General features: G+C 35.0%; 1 protein-coding gene across 1 annotated transcript; it reads left to right on the top strand.

Moving 5' to 3' along the window:
• Nucleotides 1-265: 265 nt before the first annotated feature.
• On the top strand, nt 266-15,085 carry LOC137405821 (monocarboxylate transporter 12-like). The gene is made up of 6 exons (XM_068092236.1): nt 266-418; nt 2,519-2,686; nt 8,181-8,324; nt 10,251-11,234; nt 12,600-12,725; nt 14,191-15,085. The coding sequence occupies exons 1-6, from the start codon at nt 280-282 to the stop codon at nt 14,439-14,441; spliced, it is 1,812 nt and encodes a 603-aa protein (XP_067948337.1). The 5' UTR covers nt 266-279; the 3' UTR covers nt 14,442-15,085.
• Nucleotides 15,086-17,339: the final 2,254 nt, after the last annotated feature.

Consider the following 17,339-nt stretch of genomic DNA (forward strand, 5'->3'; position numbering starts at 1 on the left):
AAAGCTTTGCTGGATACAAGCCAAAACAGTTAACTGCAACTTATGTGGAAAGTCATAACCATGTTAGCATGGCGTCTTCATACCAAACAATACCTAAAGCGTTTATAATAATAGAGTTCATGCTCTTCAATCACCTCTGACCCTCATAGTTTCTTACAACAGCCAATCAATGAATTCTATAACATTTGATGCTCAAGGCAACGATATTTTTAAAAGGCAAAGCTAGCTATTACATTGAAGTATCATTCCGAATACTGAAGTTAGCTGATACTTACTGATATGACGAAGAACATGCAGCGCAACGGTGAGCCTTGTAGCGGCGCAGAGACTTCCCTACAGGCGCCAAATAATTTGTCTGAAGATGTGGAAAGGAAAATTGAACAGACACTTGCCAAAACCATAGAGCCACCTGATGGAGGTAATCATCATTCAAAGTAGCTCGTAATTGACACTTGTTTATTAATGAATAATGGGAAGATATCATAATTTGAAATTTTTCAGAAATTTAGCTCCGCATGTTTTGTTTTTGATCAAGTGAAAAAGATGAACTCCAGGAAACAGGATTAGGCATTAATTGGTAAAAGAGTGTTTTTAGCATAATGAGATTATTTAATATTGGTATGGTCCAATATATTTTGTTACTGAAATTATCATTTTTGTATTACTGCACATCTATTTATAATTTGCTATTAAAAAAGTTAGGCTTCTGGAGCGAGCTTAAGTAACTGATTATCAAACCGCTTTGAGGAGTAACAAAATCGGAATAGTAACCTCCCTTATATTAGCAAGATTCTTTCATCATATACTTTATCATTTAATGTTCATTTATTTCTATCGTGACATTGAGATTGTTTTAGTTTACTTAAGAACTATAATCCAGCTGTTTTATAATGCTCAGCTAAATGGTCATACCTTATTGATTAGCTCAATAGGTTTGACATGGCAGCATGTGGGGATGCACTTGACTTACACTGCTAGATAGCCTAATACTTTCAGTTGCTTTACTACTATGCAAGCTATGAAGGGATGTCAGTGCCTTTATGTCAGTGATATATGTGAGGTAATCGCGTCATGTCAATCAGAACTGGAATAAAAATGATTGCCAGTCTTCTTAAAAGCATCTAGGAAGCACTCTATATCTCTGATTCAAATACCAACCTAAGATTTTGGTCTGTTGATGGAGATATCAACTATCGTATATGGAGTGCAATCAGCTAGTGTTTATGCTATATCCTTAACGTAGTGGTTCTGGTCTGTGAACCTGCGCTTTGTGAGGTATTTTGTATATTAACTAAGTCCTTTTTATTCTTGTCTAGTCATGCAGCAGACATGAGTGAGAGTTTGAAGTGGGTGCACTCACTCTTTTTTACAGAAGAATAATCTCTGAACCTTTTGATTTCCATTACACAAAGGAGTTAGAGTTTGTATCAGCCCGATACAATCTATGCAACCTTTTTATTGTTGCACCAACTCGTAAAGGGTTATCAGAAGTTTGATAAATACTAATATGGATCAATGGATGTATGCACTGGAATGCACTGTGATCCTCTGAGAGGATAAACCTGCATACCAATGCATATGTCTTCGTGTCACGTAATTAACGCTCCCTGTTGTGACAAAACCTTACCTGTTGAGCATCAATCACCTACCTTGAAGACTGCATTCTCTTTTTGAGTAGATATCTAGTAACTTTTTAGCTTACTAGCACATTTGCTAGTGCTGAATTGCTATGCAATACATGACCTTGGAATGCAGTTATGGTTCTATTAATAATAGTTCTATTATACATTGTAGTTATAGCAGTTTAAATCTGCTTGTTTAGACAATCTGTTATTTATGCTCACAATATTTATCTTTACCATAAATTTGAACACAGAATCTCGTAAAGCAAGCGTCAGCAGTGTTTTTTATGTAATGTTTATCTTATTTTCAAACAGTTAAACACCAGAACTGATTTGCATATGTGAATGAAGAAGGGTTGTATGATAGGTTTTATTATAATAGATTTCATATAACCAGAACATCATGGAATTTTATGTATCGACCTGGACTCACCCTAACCAAAGTTTATTTGTATGCATTATGCAGCACAAGCTAGTCTCTATTTATTACTGTATGAGTCATAACTGAAGTGTTAGCATGTCTGGTTCTAGGGTAGTCTTTACTATATTAAGAGCTGACATGTCTGTCTGTCTCTTCAAAGCCATATTCTGAGTTGGGGAAAGCTTGTACCGTATGGGATTCGAATTCGTCTTTATAATTAGCTTTTTTCATATCCCAATTTTCAAGGTTTCAGATTTATCAAGGTTGACAACAGAGCTTTGTGAGAAATTTTTGTACACCTCTAAATGTTTTAGTGCATAATTGTGTTTCGATGCTAGTAGAATGTGTATACTTAGATTTCTTCGCTCCACTAAATGGCTTGTCACATTGAGCAGACTCCCATTGAGCTCACTATAAACCTAAGGAATATCATTCTTAACTAATAAAGACCTGTGATGTCTCCTGGCTATTCCAGGTTGGGGTTGGATTGTAGTGCTTGGCTCCTTTCTCATCCATGTGATAGTTGATGGCATCACATACTCATTTGGAGTTATCTTCATTGCCCTTCTTGAGGATTTTCAAGGGGGAAAGGGTGACACGGCATGGATACTTTCCATCTTTGTTGGCATGACTCTCGGTTCAGGTTAGTGGTCATGCTTTAAACTGTTTGACTGCTAACTGCCATGTATAGGTTTGAGGACATGCTCCTTATGAGCCTTACCACAGGTAATAAGGTTTTTCTGGGAGATCTATCTGTTTTTGTAATCAGCATTTTTGGGTTAGGGTATTATCAGCTACATGTTTGTCAAAAGGAATTGATAGAAGATGCTGTAGGGTTCTCAAATTTTGATTGAAAAACATCGCTGAAAAGCTGAGAAGACCCAAATAGTATTTGTGCTGGTTACGACTTATTGCATTTTGAAAATGTGCATTTCACATATCAAAATATTAAAGGTTGGCCTTGTGATGTTATTTAAACTGACAGGAAAAAGAGCAAGCCTTGATTAGTTGCATTATTGAGTACCTCAGGAGAAGTAGACACTAAGGGATTAAGAAATGAATTTTACGCATAAAATCTTTTGAGAAACCACAATGAATACGCGTGATTGACTTGTTTGCCTTGGTAAAAAAGAAAATTATTTTGGTTTCCAACTTTCCCGTTGCCCGTAGAAATCTTTATTGAACAGTGAAAGTGATTGGTGACTGAGTATATTCACTTTCATTAGTGAGCATGCAATAAGAAACCAAGCCAATCTATCATTCAACTTTCACATTTTGTGTGTGTATGTGTAAGTGTGCGTGCGTGCATGAGTGCTCATGCGTGCGTGCGTGTGTGTGCAAGGTTTTATTGCATGTAGCTTATAGGGGAAAATAGAAATTAATAAAAATGCAAACATGAAGCAAAAGAGACTGTCCAATAGTTTGAGACTAGCTGCAGGTCAGCCTGACACAACAGACACAAGTCATGAGTGAGCATCAGTAGCACCACCATCCATATTGCTTCAGCCTGGTAATTAAAGCTGCATGCAGACTCACCGATTATAGTCGGTGAGTCTGCATGCAGATCACTCGTCAAGATTTTAGTCGAGTTTTGTGTCAACCATAATGAAGCGATTCGCTTAATTTGTGTCATTTTCACTTCATTCCTATGGTTTACCCAAGAATGTGGCTTATAGCGAGTGAGTGCGATCATATTTTTTGTAGTCATGGGCTGTATTGGAGCATCTTCCAGAAAACCATTGTGGTTTCAATAGAATGAAATTTATTATTACAAATTTTTCAAATCCTAAACTTTCTCATCAATATTTTTGTAAACTTCAAAACATTGCCATTTATAAGAGACTTATGGATATTCGGATTTGACCACAAGAACTTTATGGAAAAGCAGCTAATTCTAATGGCCAATTATGGCCATTAGTAAAATGGCAATGATATATGTATTTGAGTTCATCACAATCAAAATGAATTTTATAGATTTGAGTTTATATTTTTGTATTTAGTTAAACATAAAATGCATAACAATACAATAAAAAGAAATAGTAGTTATTTTTGGTAGCATTAGTAGTCAGGCTACTTCCTGTAGAGTTTAACGTTTTGATATGGCATTACTCAGGTAAAATAACTTTTCTGAATATTAAGTTAACTAAAACAATAATAAACCATACAGCGTTCGGTAAGAAATCTCAGCAATCAAAAATACTGTTGCTAAATGTGCTTCAACGTTAAACATTTTGTTGTTAGTGATAAGATGAAACTACTGCTACGAGTGCTGGAGTCAGTCTGACTTTGGATCATCTACTGCTTATATCTGAGAATTACTGCTGTAAACAATAGCTATTGATAAGACATCTTTAAAAGCATAAATGATGCTTACAATTCTATTTATACTCTTAAATTAGATTTTCTTTTAAATACATCCGCCACTCAGCGGGTGTCATCAGAAAAACTTGGTTTTCATTTTTAGTAAAGATTTTACTGAAATCGCGATTTTTACTAAAATGAGATTTTAGTAAAAAAGGTAGGATTTGTAGTAGAGAATTTACTAAAAATGAAAACTGTGTTTTTTCTGTGGGACTATTGAAAAGCTAACCAATGGAAGAAAATTTGTCACTCTTCGATGTCATTGAAAGTCAAGCTCTTTCTAGCAGCCCAAGATGCTAAACGTTGCATTAGGTATTGCACTGCCATTTTTTGCCATTTTCACATAGCCTGAGATGAATAGATATAGGTAATCATCGTGTTAGAAAAATGCTCTAATGGTGAGAATGTAGGCCTGAGAGGCAGTAGGTAGGCAGTTGAGAGAGACCTGGCAGTTCTTGTGCTGTGTTATCTCATGATCTGACAGGGTAGACCTGATGCGGTAGGTGCCTAAGGTGACAAACCATAATGAACTTTGCTACTAATAGAAACAGTTGTGCAATCCGCTTGGATATAATTGGCAACAGCTTTGTGAGGATGCTTGACTAGCCTTCCTGTTTATCCTGTTCAGAATATTGTCTGGCGATATACCCTATTATCACAATCCCAAAATATTGCGCTCTCACTCATCCGCTCTAACCCCAGAATCTGTTTTTGGAAACAACTACAAAAAGTTGATAGCAATGTGAGATGATTTTTCTAAATTTATCTAGCATATCGTAATATTTGCTTAATATATTGTGTAAGCTTTCCTGTTGTCTCTGTTCAGTCAGCCGCTCTTTAAAGTTCAACTGCAGCTCTATGTGTGGTACCGCTAATGACAACGTACACTGAACTGCATCAATTGGCTGATGTGCCATACATAGCGTATTCACCTCTAAACTTACAGTAGTCATCAACCATCTTCTACGCATCTCTTTAGCCAACGATTGACTCAAAAGTTTATCATGATGACACACATAAGATCTCTCTTCAGACCCACCGAATTCAATTGTTTAACTGTTTCCATATGTTTACTACACCACATGTTATCATATTGCAAATAGTAATCATTGACATAACCTTAGCTGACACATAATGCATTGATGTTAATAGAAACATTGCCATCCATGTGTGATCATATGTATTAAATTTCATGGGGCAGCTTTGTAGACGAAGGCAAGTCTATCAAATTTATCGTACGCGTGCTACTTACGTCTGCTTATTTTCATAGTTGTTTTATTTTCACCGCTACGCTAAGTGGTTATATACATGTAAATTCCAAAACTGTTTTTAAAAACACAAAATGACAACTGAAGAACTCGCTATGTTGAAAGGTCTGTAACAGACAGTTATTTCTTGTTAAAACGCCAATCAATTAAAAATGAGTCATATTAATGCCTTTTTGCATTAATTTCAGAAAAGTTCTAGCCGCTTACAAATACAATTTTAATTGAAGGACATAAACTCTCATCTTTTAAAATGCTTAGACAACTTTGAGTTTGCTTCGCTTATACTTATAAATAAACAAAAAAATATTTTTAAAAACTCACGGCGTAATTGTTTTATTTTATGATGAAACAAATAGAAAATAAAAGACAGTGATAATTGCTTTATATACTATGTAGGGAAAATCAAGATGACTTGGCTAATTAGTTAGGTAGACAAAATTAGAGTAATTGGCTACTTGGTCAAAATTAAGACTGATCTGTAAAGATCACTTCACCAGCTTTTCTTTCAGAAATTTATACACAAGCAAACGAATATTAAAAATATTCTGTTGAATGAAAGAAATAGTGGTGATATAGCATGGGGATGTTGGAGTAGTTAGATGTGTGTTATATCATATTTTCATTTTGGGATTTTCGTCCTTATCAATTTACTATTTGTGTGAATGCCTTCAGATATCTTAGTCTTTTGGCTGGTATGACTTATACAAGTTAGCCAACACTGATACTTGTTAATCACCAAGGCTATCACCCTCAACATTTTCAGCTGAGTAGATCTTTGGCAATACCTAAGATGCAGAAGGGGTTTTGTTTGGGTTAATTCGTTTAGGTGTACTTTGAACTTATTTTTGTTAAATAGATTTTGTTGAAATACCTCTGAATAAATTAATTAAAATTTTTAAAACTTCGTTTACCATATAAAATTTATTTGGAGTTATTCTTTCATCGGGTACACAACTCTGTCATCAACCGATGGTCATTTAGCACAAATGATCTCAACTTTTATGGAAAACATCCTTGATAAGCATGCTAAAAATGTTTAGCTCTAAAGTATTTATTATTAACCTAAAACTCTCATTCCCTTATCCATTCACACAGTCAAATGTCATAAGCTTCACATTTGAACTAGGAAGCATGTGGTCAATGTCGCCAAATTTCTGTAATTTGAAAAAAGTTGTCAACAAAATTAAAAGGATATCTTTTAACTTCAAACAAAGCCTAGTCGTTATATTATGCTATCAATGAACTATAATAACAATACATTGTATATCATTTAAGAATTGTTATCACATATTAGCACTTTTAGAACTGTAGATATTTTGCTATTGCTATTTATCATGATTTTGTGAAGTTGCATTCATTGACTGAAACTGATCAAACTCCATAGTATGGTAGAACTATTAGTTAGAAAAAATCAAATTCTTGGAATAATCATTAACGTACATGTATTTCATAGCCTTTGTACAAAAGTATTCCATAACCTGATGTATGTAGTTTAATGCACAATGCTTCCTGAACTCACCTATTACTATTATACCTTTTTTTCTGAAGTTTAATTGTAATAGCTGATTTAAAGTTTAATTGTAATTGTTGAAGCTTGGTATGTTTTGCCATAAAGGGTTCTCGTCACTGCAAATCCTTTTCTTGATGAAGAAAATAAGGAACTTATTAAAATTTTAAGTCTTTACTCCCAGCTGACTACTATCACTATGTTTCCATGATGCGCAGTGCTTCGATGCAACCCCCTCCGAAGTCGAGGGGATTGTACGTTTACATGCTGCACAGTGGTTTTCAGCAAATTAGCCAGAGAAGAGAAATTGTATAAATCGAATCGCTGGATGGATACATGGAATCGATCAAGGATACCGAACGTCAGAAACGCTCTTTTTATGCTTTTGTCGTCATTATACTTTTATTTACAATACACATTCTCAATGTTTTACAAACCTTAACACAATTTTTACAAATAATATATTTTTAATAAATATTTATTTAAGTAATAAATTATTCAAATGTTACTTTAGGACTTACCACCTATTTTTCTAAAAGTATTGGTATCGATAACAAAGTCCAGGAAACTAATCACATCATCCTCGTAGGAGTAGACCATTATTAAATTTAAGTGAAAAAATATCGGAAGAATAGCAAAAACATGTAAGCAGGATAACTTTTTGTACTAGTTTATGGCACTCTAAGAATCTGTCTCTACGGCATGAGAGCTATGCGCAGCGACTGCGCAATTGCTGTTTCCTTGCTGCGAATTTGCACTGACTTCGCACTGATCAGTGCGCAGTGATTTCAGTGCGAAGACGCCATTTCCATGATTCGGAGAGAGCGCAACTCCGAAGTACCATGCATCATGGAAACAGTGATTGTTGAATATTCCACAAAATATTGCCCTGATGATGCCAAAGTGATTTTACTCCAATTGGCAAAAATTTGCACCAATTGTAGTAAAAGTCTTAAAACATCTGTCATTATAATTTTAGTTCAAACTGAATATTATTTTAGGGCCAATTGCGAGTGCATTGGTAAATATGTACAGCTGTCGAACAGTCACTATGGTTGGTGCCCTTATTGGTGCTGTCGGATTTGTCATCAGTTCCTTTGCACCTGGAATCTGGTTTCTCTATCTCAGCCTCGGGATTGTGGCAGGTAAATTTTAGCAAATGAACAGGGAGCAGTGTACCTGATTAAATGTAAGATGCAATGAATAATATTAATAATCAAAGTCATTCATTGGCAAACATCGGATATAGTCAACTGTGTTGCTCAATATTTCATGTTGGCGTGCATTTTTGTAATTATAAAGTACACATGCTATCACTAATTTTGGTGAGTGTTTTACATTTGCCTGTACAAAATCAGTATATATATCACAAGGCAACACTTTCTAGTTGGGTTTGCCATATTGTAGGGTAAATAACTCCTGGAATCTAATTGCTTATTTATAGCCAGTAACATATAGAAAAAAATAATTTAATTATTCGTCGACAAGAATGGCAATGAAAGCTCTCATGTGACTATATTATTTATCATAACAATGCTAGCAGTAGGAGGCCAGGCTTGACAGTTTTGACCAAACATTAAACAAAAACCTTCAAGTTGTAATTGAAAACTGATATGCATTTTTTTATAAATGTGGTTTATTGGTTTAACTTATGAATAGACAACTTTATAATAAAAATACAAATTTTAAACAGTTGCCGGTCTATCACGCTTTGTTAAAAGTATTTTGTACTTGTATAGAAACGGTAGCGACTTTAGAGATGGCTGGTCTTTAAAAGAGTGTACCTAGATTGCTTGACTTGTATTAGTAAAATATTTTTAGTGGCTTACCTATCCTTCGTATCAGAGGAAGTTTGCTCAACACATACTGGCAAGTTTTGTTCATCCAGGTCGTAATGTATTTCCAACATACATAAACTAGAGTACATGTACGTATTTTTTGGATGCACAGATATCTAGAGTTGATGCAGTTGACAATTTGGCTAGGTATAGCATCATGTAACCATTTTAAGATGAGAATAATACTAGAGTTTGCTTGCTGTTCATGAATTTAGGTAAAGCTATTATATGCAAGTTTGATGTCATAATCTTAAAGACTGCATGCACACAGTAAAATGAGTCTTTATCTAACCTTGCCCTACACTGGCCTGATTATGATTTCCCTAACAAATTGCATTCTTTTCAGCATTCATTTACTGAGCGATGTCGTGTAAGACGTGTCAATGTTTGACATACTGACATAGGTTATTATTTGATACAGGAAGTGACAGAGTAACTCTATGAGTAAATATGTGAAAGCATAGATGTTTAGTTAAAAAGATAAATGTTCAGTATATCTTTTTTATGTAACATCAAAACAACGTAGCAGTCGAAACAGGGAAAGACCAAATTTAAATGTAAATTTCTTTGTAATTTCTTCACTACTCTTTCTACACTTTAATATACTTACTAGCAATAAAAATGGTGTTTATTGATAGATAAAGCAGTTTATAAATGTTTTTAACAAGTTTACGAGGAAGTATAACTCCTTCATATTATCAAACACCAAACAATTCTTGTTGAAGCATCTATGCAATTTAATTCCTAATTTGCGGAGTTGCCTTCACATACACTCTAGCACTGATTGAGTTTACAATGGTAGCAATAGGATTCATCCTGCAGCCAATTATTTTAATTATGTTGAAACTATATGTTGTTCTTACTGGAAGCTCTCTTATACTATATTTGGTAGCGATATACCAGCGGTTCGCTACACACTTGTATTTGTGTAAAAATATGCCAAGGAATTTTAATGCTTTAGAACTAACAGATTGAAATAGTACTTTCATAATGCAGACCAAACTCAACAATTAGATTCGGTACAAAGATGGCTTACTTGTAAAGTGCAATGGACAGTCACCGAGTTGGAATGTATCAATTTGGTTTACTGCTGCTATTGGCTGTGAAGTAGACGAAATTTTGTTGATGATGCTGTGGAATTATTTTATGAATGTGTAAAATCTATAAGATGTTTCGCCTGTTTACTATATTGTAAGAATATTGGCACCTGTCTGTACTTAGTTCACATTGTAGGGTTTGGCTTTGGACTCATCTACCTCCCTGCCATAGTCATAGTGAGCTACTACTTTGAGAAACGTCGTGCCCTCGCGACAGGCCTTGCTTGCTGTGGCTCAGGTTTTGGTACCTTCATCTTTGCACCATTGTCCGAATATCTCGTCGAACACTTCGGTTGGAAGGAAACATGTTTTTGGATGGCCGCTATTATTCTCCAGTGTTGTATTTTTGGGGCACTTTTTCGACCGTTGCCGCTTGTTGATAACACTGAGGTTCTGCCAGCAATTGAAATTACGGGAGTGGAATTACAAGACAAAGCTTTGAGTGAATCCCACGTAGGCATTGTTCAAACTGGTAAAGCTCGATCCACAGGAGTAACAAAGAGCAAGATTTCTTTAAATCAGATCACGTCTCTCAGCTCTCTCAACAACCAGCCATTACCGGGTCATCAATTGAAACAGCATATACCCCTGCACAGAAAGGATGTGTTCTACAGCGGCAGCCTGCAAAATATACCGCTCTACACGCGCAGCAAATCAGACTATGTGACTAGCAATATGTCTATAGCCCATTCCCTTCATCAGGCTCAATATCCAGCACAAGCTGGGAAAAAGCCGCAAGGTCGATGTGGCAACTTCGCTGGCAGTTTTAAATCACTAATCGATTTTTCTCTGCTCAAAGACTGGGCATTCGTTCTATTTTTGTTATCAAACATTTTTACAAACTTGGGCTTTAATGCTCCTTTCTTATTCATCCCAGATAGAGCTAAAGAGTATAATATCAGCAGTGGCAAAGCAGCCTTTCTTGTTTCCATAGTTGGCATCGCAAACACGGTTGGCAGAATCATGTTTGGGTTTATAGCGGACTTGCGCCGAGTAAAACGCTATCGACTCTACATCTACAACACAGGATTGGTCATTGCTGGCTTGGCTACCGCCTTCAGCTCTGGAAGTAGTCATGCATCACAAATCATCTACTCCATTGTCTTTGGCGTTTTTATCGGTGAGTCCGCAACTAGGTCATGTTATGAGATTCCTATAATAGCTTGAATAAAAGAATCTTTGGACAAGCTAGATCCTGTATCAGTGTCAATATACTGATGAGAAACAATCGCACTGCCTAAAATACTTTATGTGACTATTTTTATGAAAGCCTAAGCATCTTTCTATTACCACATCAAGGTTTGATGTTTGGGTAAGTGCTATTGTTACTACTGCTTAAATTATGCTAATGATTGTAGATCTGGCTGCCGATCATTGCATCCATTAACATAATATGTTAATGTTACATTTAACGATACAATAGCAATATTATTGCTATTGTATCGTTAAAAATTCTGCCAGTTCGATGTGGGTTTACTTTTTTTGTTTTAATCTTATCAAAGTTCTTTTGATATCTCAAAAGCAGTACATGCTGACTTTCTCATTTTAGCTGTTCCAAAAATATGAAAACATTTTATTTCTAATTTTTCACTATTGTGTCCTTTTATGAATTTTTTTGAAAATGCGTAGTCAGCAGCATTTAAATGACTCAGCATATTGAGGGCAGACCTACAAAGGCATATCTAAGAATAGTTTGCCTATAAAATAATATAGTTAAAAATGATTACCTCTGTGAAATTTTTGTATTTAGCGATAAGACAGTTTTTGGTCTGTTTTGCTCAGAAATGTTTTTGAATAATTAATGTATCAGTGACCGCTGAGACCATCAATGTATATCTGTTTGTTGTGGTGTAAAAGCCTCAGTAGCTGGATTACAATTGACATGCTAATCATACCTTGACTTTGCATTGCGCGCTCATTCAACAGAGAAGACAACTCCATTTTAAACTCACTTTCACATCTCGTTGTTTATTGATGTTTTTTATTATCTCTCCTTTTAAAGTCAAGAATTTATGCATTTTTCAAAATTGAATCACCAAGTTATACATCACCATTTGCTATGTAACACACATAATAACACACATTAAATTTTCAACTTTGGCTCAGTCATGCTATGTGATAGCTCATGCTAGAGTGCGTCCTCAGGATCATACATAAATACATGTACATACTAAATAGTAAATACAGAAACACTTTGCTTAGTCTCCTCATTAATGAGACTTTCTAAAACTGCTAAAGGTTTCCTTCCTTTAAATATCTTATCACATCTGTTCTACTGTAACACAAATATGCTAGACACTATTAAGTGTTATCACTGGAAATCATCGAAAATATTGAAGCAACGCCGATTCATAGAAACAGTTGCGATTCACAGCTATCTTAACACACTTTTATATGTTTTACTTAGTTATCCTTATTTTCTACATGTTCATGAGTGTTAAGTTGTATCACTATAGCTAGTCTTATTGTTGACACCTCTTGACAGGTTGTTATGTATCCTTGACGGCCATCATATTGGTTGATCTGTTGGGAGTTGACAAGCTAACTAGTAGCTTTGGAGTTACCCTGCTTGTGCAAGGAGTTGCTGTACTTATTGGACCCCCTATATGCGGTATGAATTGCTGAGGCATATTCTGGTATAAAAGTTGTGAACATAAGTAATGCTCGTTGTTGTCGGTGATCAGTACATGAAGGCTCTTAAAGAAACTAAGTAAAGAATGCTTAGCTTTTAAATAATGACATTAACAAACTTGTGTTTTATCTTAAACTAGATAAATGTCCTGCGTTGCATGGGTAATTAGCTAAATTTCTTTGCTCAGTGAGTTTGAGTAACTTACACTAGTAACTTACGCATATCTAAATATTTACTATAATAACAGCTGTAAAGCCATCTTGTAATCATTATATTTTGCATCATAATCTCTCACACAATCATGATCTTCAAACGTACTAGTAGTAACCAATAGTATTTATGCAAGAGCTTGAATCGTGCATATTTTAACCTGTGTAATTAGTATGTGCACAATTATTAATAAGTATTGCCGGTTGGACGCGTAGTCTAATTGACAGTATGCCTGTCTGCTGCACAGTTGGATGTTCTAAAACTAAAACCTCATTCATAAAAACGTTCATTCCTCGTTCATTCCTAAAACTTTAACGCTCTAAATGGACTCACGAGCAACTGACCAACAAACGCTAAGATTTGTATAGAGAGACTAACTGAATACCCAGCATTTGACAGGTATTAAACCACTTATAAACAGTGGCAGGTAATGTAGTTGCCATTGGGTAAGTTGTCTAAATAGTCAATCGCCAAATTAGCTAATTGGCTAATTTGAGTAACTTAAGCTAGTCACATAAGGTTGTGACTTACCATAATATGAGCTGTGAAGCCAGTTTGTAGTCATTATGTGTGACATTATGTGTGACGTTATGCGTCATGATTTTTCCCGCAATCATGAGAATCAAGAGTGCTAGTATTTTAACCAATAGTATTTTTGGTAGCTCTTTAAATGTCCGTATTTTAATCGATGTTAGGAATATACTTATTCTACCGCATAGCATTGTAGCCGCTTGGCTTACAAATAGAGCATCTGCCCACCCACCTGGTGGATTCGAGTTAAATGCAGTGCACAGCAGATTGTTCGTCTTCACAATTTAATCGCTGTGACTGGAAGCACGAACTACATACCAACAAACAACAGACACTGAGATTTATAGAATAATAATAAGTGATACAAGTCTCCTATATGCCATCACATTGTCACAACTTTTGTATCACTAATGTTTGTTTTTCATCAACTTTCTTCTTGAATGAGTCTCACTAATTCAGTTTTTGAACTAGGTCTGTTTTTACTGCACGAAGTCTTGTGTCAGCATGTGTTACGTGAAAGATTACAAGATAGAATCTTAGGTAGATTACAGGCTAAATCCTATTATAGGCTGTAGTATTGTATCATTTTGTTTCTAATCTCGAAATTTGGATGAAATTAGTTTTCATCTTGTTATATCTAGTTTAGATACATGTATTTCATATCAAGTACTCAAAATGTTCAATAATGACTGTACTATTGCAGGTTGGTTGTATGATGCAACTGGAAGTTATATGTGGCCATTTGCTGTGACTGGAGGCAGCATCGCTTTTAGTGGAGCTATGCTATATTTCATTCCTATCTTGAGCAAGTTTCAGCATAAAATACGCACGAGGGAGGAGTTGAACATGGGTGTACGTATCGGAGCGACAAGCTTGCAGGGAGTGAATGAGGAAGAGGTGGCGTTCAAGAGTTCGGCAGCAATCGATAACAATGATGCGCACACTGCAAACTGACTGTAATAATTGAAATTTAGAAAGAAAACTTGAGGAGTCTATAAGGCGCGTGCCTTACCGCAGAAGAATACCATGCTTCTTGATATATGAATAGAGTATTTGAGAGCGATATTTTTAAACTCTATGGCATCCATAGAATATCAATAAAGGTTATACTAGCAATAAGCTTCAGCTCCTGTGCTCTACTATGAAATTGTTATTTGCTCGTTCTAGGTCATTGCTATATTGTCTCAGTTACTTATATTTTTATTAATAAATAATTTCAGTGTGTTGCTATCGTAGCTGTGACATGACATTTTTACAGCTTTGTAGGTGTTCATTGTTGATGGTAAATTGTAACAGTAGCACCAGTGTTCACAGACATTTGTTCATTTTTACACATGACTACTGAACCATCATTGCAACTAGTACTAATGTACTTTAGTAATCATATACTACAAGAACCAACTTTCGCAGATATTACAGCCTTTAGATGGGCTAAGCACTTAGGATGACTGTTGCTAAGTAACACATCTTAGGGAGATTGCCATATCAGCGTGTTAAGCAAAATTGCTATATGTGATTAGTTGATTTTTAATCATATAATTAGCAGTTTTGTTTTATATATATTTTGTGGTGCCAGAATACAAAAGAGTTAAATTCTCACCTAATATAAAATATAATTGCCAACTTGCATATGTTTTCAAAGCTCTGCTGGCTGCAATGTTATCTAAGCATGATTTTACCTTGAGCAGCATGGCTTCTGGCAATATTGTGACTAGGGAAACTCCTGAGAGTACTAATGTTTCACTGATGCCGGAATGCTAAGGGCATTGTAAACAGTTGGCTACTATTATTAACTTTCTGCACAAGTTAAAGACCTACACATGATTGGTACATTTATCCCATTGATTAAAATAAGTATGTGTATTTACAAGTAGGGAAGTCTGAAGTCAAACTAGCCTTGTGATGTCGTTGTGGTTCTAATAACTAGTCTATTCTTAAAAGTTCCTTGAATCCTACCGTGAGTGTAAACATTTACTGATTCTACTCAATTAACAAAATTGTAGTTTCTGAGTGTATGTTGTACGACTCTCCAGTTGAAGGGGAATTACAAGCGTAGGAAGGACTAACTTGAGAAGGTACATAGAGAGAAAAATTATTTTTATGTTCAGTAACTAGTGAGTGATGCATGCTAGATTGTTTCAGTATTTATATCTATAAACATGATTTCAGACATTTAATTACTAGTACAATGACAGTAAAGGTTTGATAGACATTGTTTGAAGTACTCAGAAATATATGTTTTAACTAGTAGTTGAGACTTAACAGTATGCCCGCATTTAGAGTAAGCAGCTTTAGAGTTGTGAGCACTTGATCGCTGACCAATTGTAAATGCTTTGCAAAGTTTATGTGAACGAAGATCAAAAGCCTTTCTGTTGCAATTTCCATCACAGTTATGTTAGCTTCTGCTTTTGTGAAAGAATTTGAATGTTCTTTGTTATTCTTCGGTATACTTGGTGTTGTCTGTCGGCCGCAGCTAATTATAGCGAATATTGAACAACCAATATCAAAAGTAGGAATTATCCTCTCTTCCTCCCTTGTAATGTTATGAAAAACAGTTTTTCCAAATGCACTTTCTTCCAAAATTATGATACATGTCACATCTGACCCTTCCATTTCACCAAGTAGTCTTCTATGATGATGATGATGATGATGATGTATCAGCATGAAACGGGAATAAAATATATAATAAAAGTTCATCATTCAAGAAAATAAATGTCTCGTTTTATAAAACCAACGTTAGGACAATTTGAACTTTTTCTATTAAAATGTAGGTTTTGGAAAATTAGTGTCAATACTTACCAATCCTAGACTACACTAATACAATGCTGAAATGCTAATATATAAATCCTTTTTGAAAGGAGAGTTTGTTTACGTATCTTCTGATTGGTCAACTTAGGTAATTAACTTTATTGGTTCCCAGTTTGTTTGTAAACTTGCACGCATGTCAAGGTTTCTCACAATGAGTGTGTTGGTAATGCAGAGTTTGCATTCATGTAAAAAGTGGTACAGATGTAAATAAATTATGACACATTTCTGTATTGTACATACAGAGTAATGTTTACGATATTTACTTGATATGACACCATTCTTTAAACACAGCTGTAACATGTGTAAGGAATGGTATTTTTCTCAATAGTATAGCCATTAGGTAGCCCAACACATTGGAATGATAACAGTCTCTCCACTGGCCACATTCCACTTCTTGTCTCTTTTCTGCCACGTCAATCTGCACTTTCAGTAAAACTAAAAGTTCAGAAAGAAATCTAAATCATGAAGTTTTCTTAAAAATAGGAAGTGGTAAACATTGTTTTTATTAATATTCTCTGCCTCTAAAATAATGTACCTTCGCTGTCACATATTTTGAGTGAACTCTGTTTTTTGAACATCGAGGGAACCGTGTGATTCTCCATCTTTCACAGACAGTTGAATAAATGCCTGTGCAGAAGTTTCAAATCAGAGGTCAAGGAGAACAGAAACAGCCCTGCCAAAAACAAATGGAATCTGCTAATAAAGTTCATGATGAAGATGAGATACAGCTATCTATCAATTTCCCAACCTCATTATTTTGTGCTGTTATTGAACAATTATAATTTTAAATTTTCGAGATTTTTATTCGTCATTATCCTTTACGATTATCTAAAAATAACGATAGTAGGTAAACAAATATCAGACAGAGAGTTGAGAAAGAGTGATTATTAGGCTGGTTAAACATTATGGAATCTTGGTTAGAAAATGATAAATGTTACAAGTGTGGTAGACATTATCAGTGAGTCTATATTTGCACATGTAAATAACTAATTATATACTGTGCAAGCTCACAGAGATGTTGTATTGAAATAAAGCCAATCTAGA

The sequence above is a fragment of the Watersipora subatra genome, chromosome 10 (assembly GCF_963576615.1).
Source record: "Watersipora subatra chromosome 10, tzWatSuba1.1, whole genome shotgun sequence".
Classification (NCBI taxonomy): domain Eukaryota; kingdom Metazoa; phylum Bryozoa; class Gymnolaemata; order Cheilostomatida; family Watersiporidae; genus Watersipora; species Watersipora subatra.

Excerpts from the sequence above, each read along its gene's own strand:
- LOC137405821 (XM_068092236.1), top strand. The coding sequence starts at position 280 with ATGACGAAGAACATGCAGCGCAACGGTGAGCCTTGTAGCGGCGCAGAG. Across the intron at positions 419-2,518 it reads CATAGAGCCACCTGATGGAG|GTTGGGGTTGGATTGTAGTG; the intron begins GTAATCATCATT and ends TGGCTATTCCAG. Across the intron at positions 11,235-12,599 it reads TGTCTTTGGCGTTTTTATCG|GTTGTTATGTATCCTTGACG; the intron begins GTGAGTCCGCAA and ends ACCTCTTGACAG.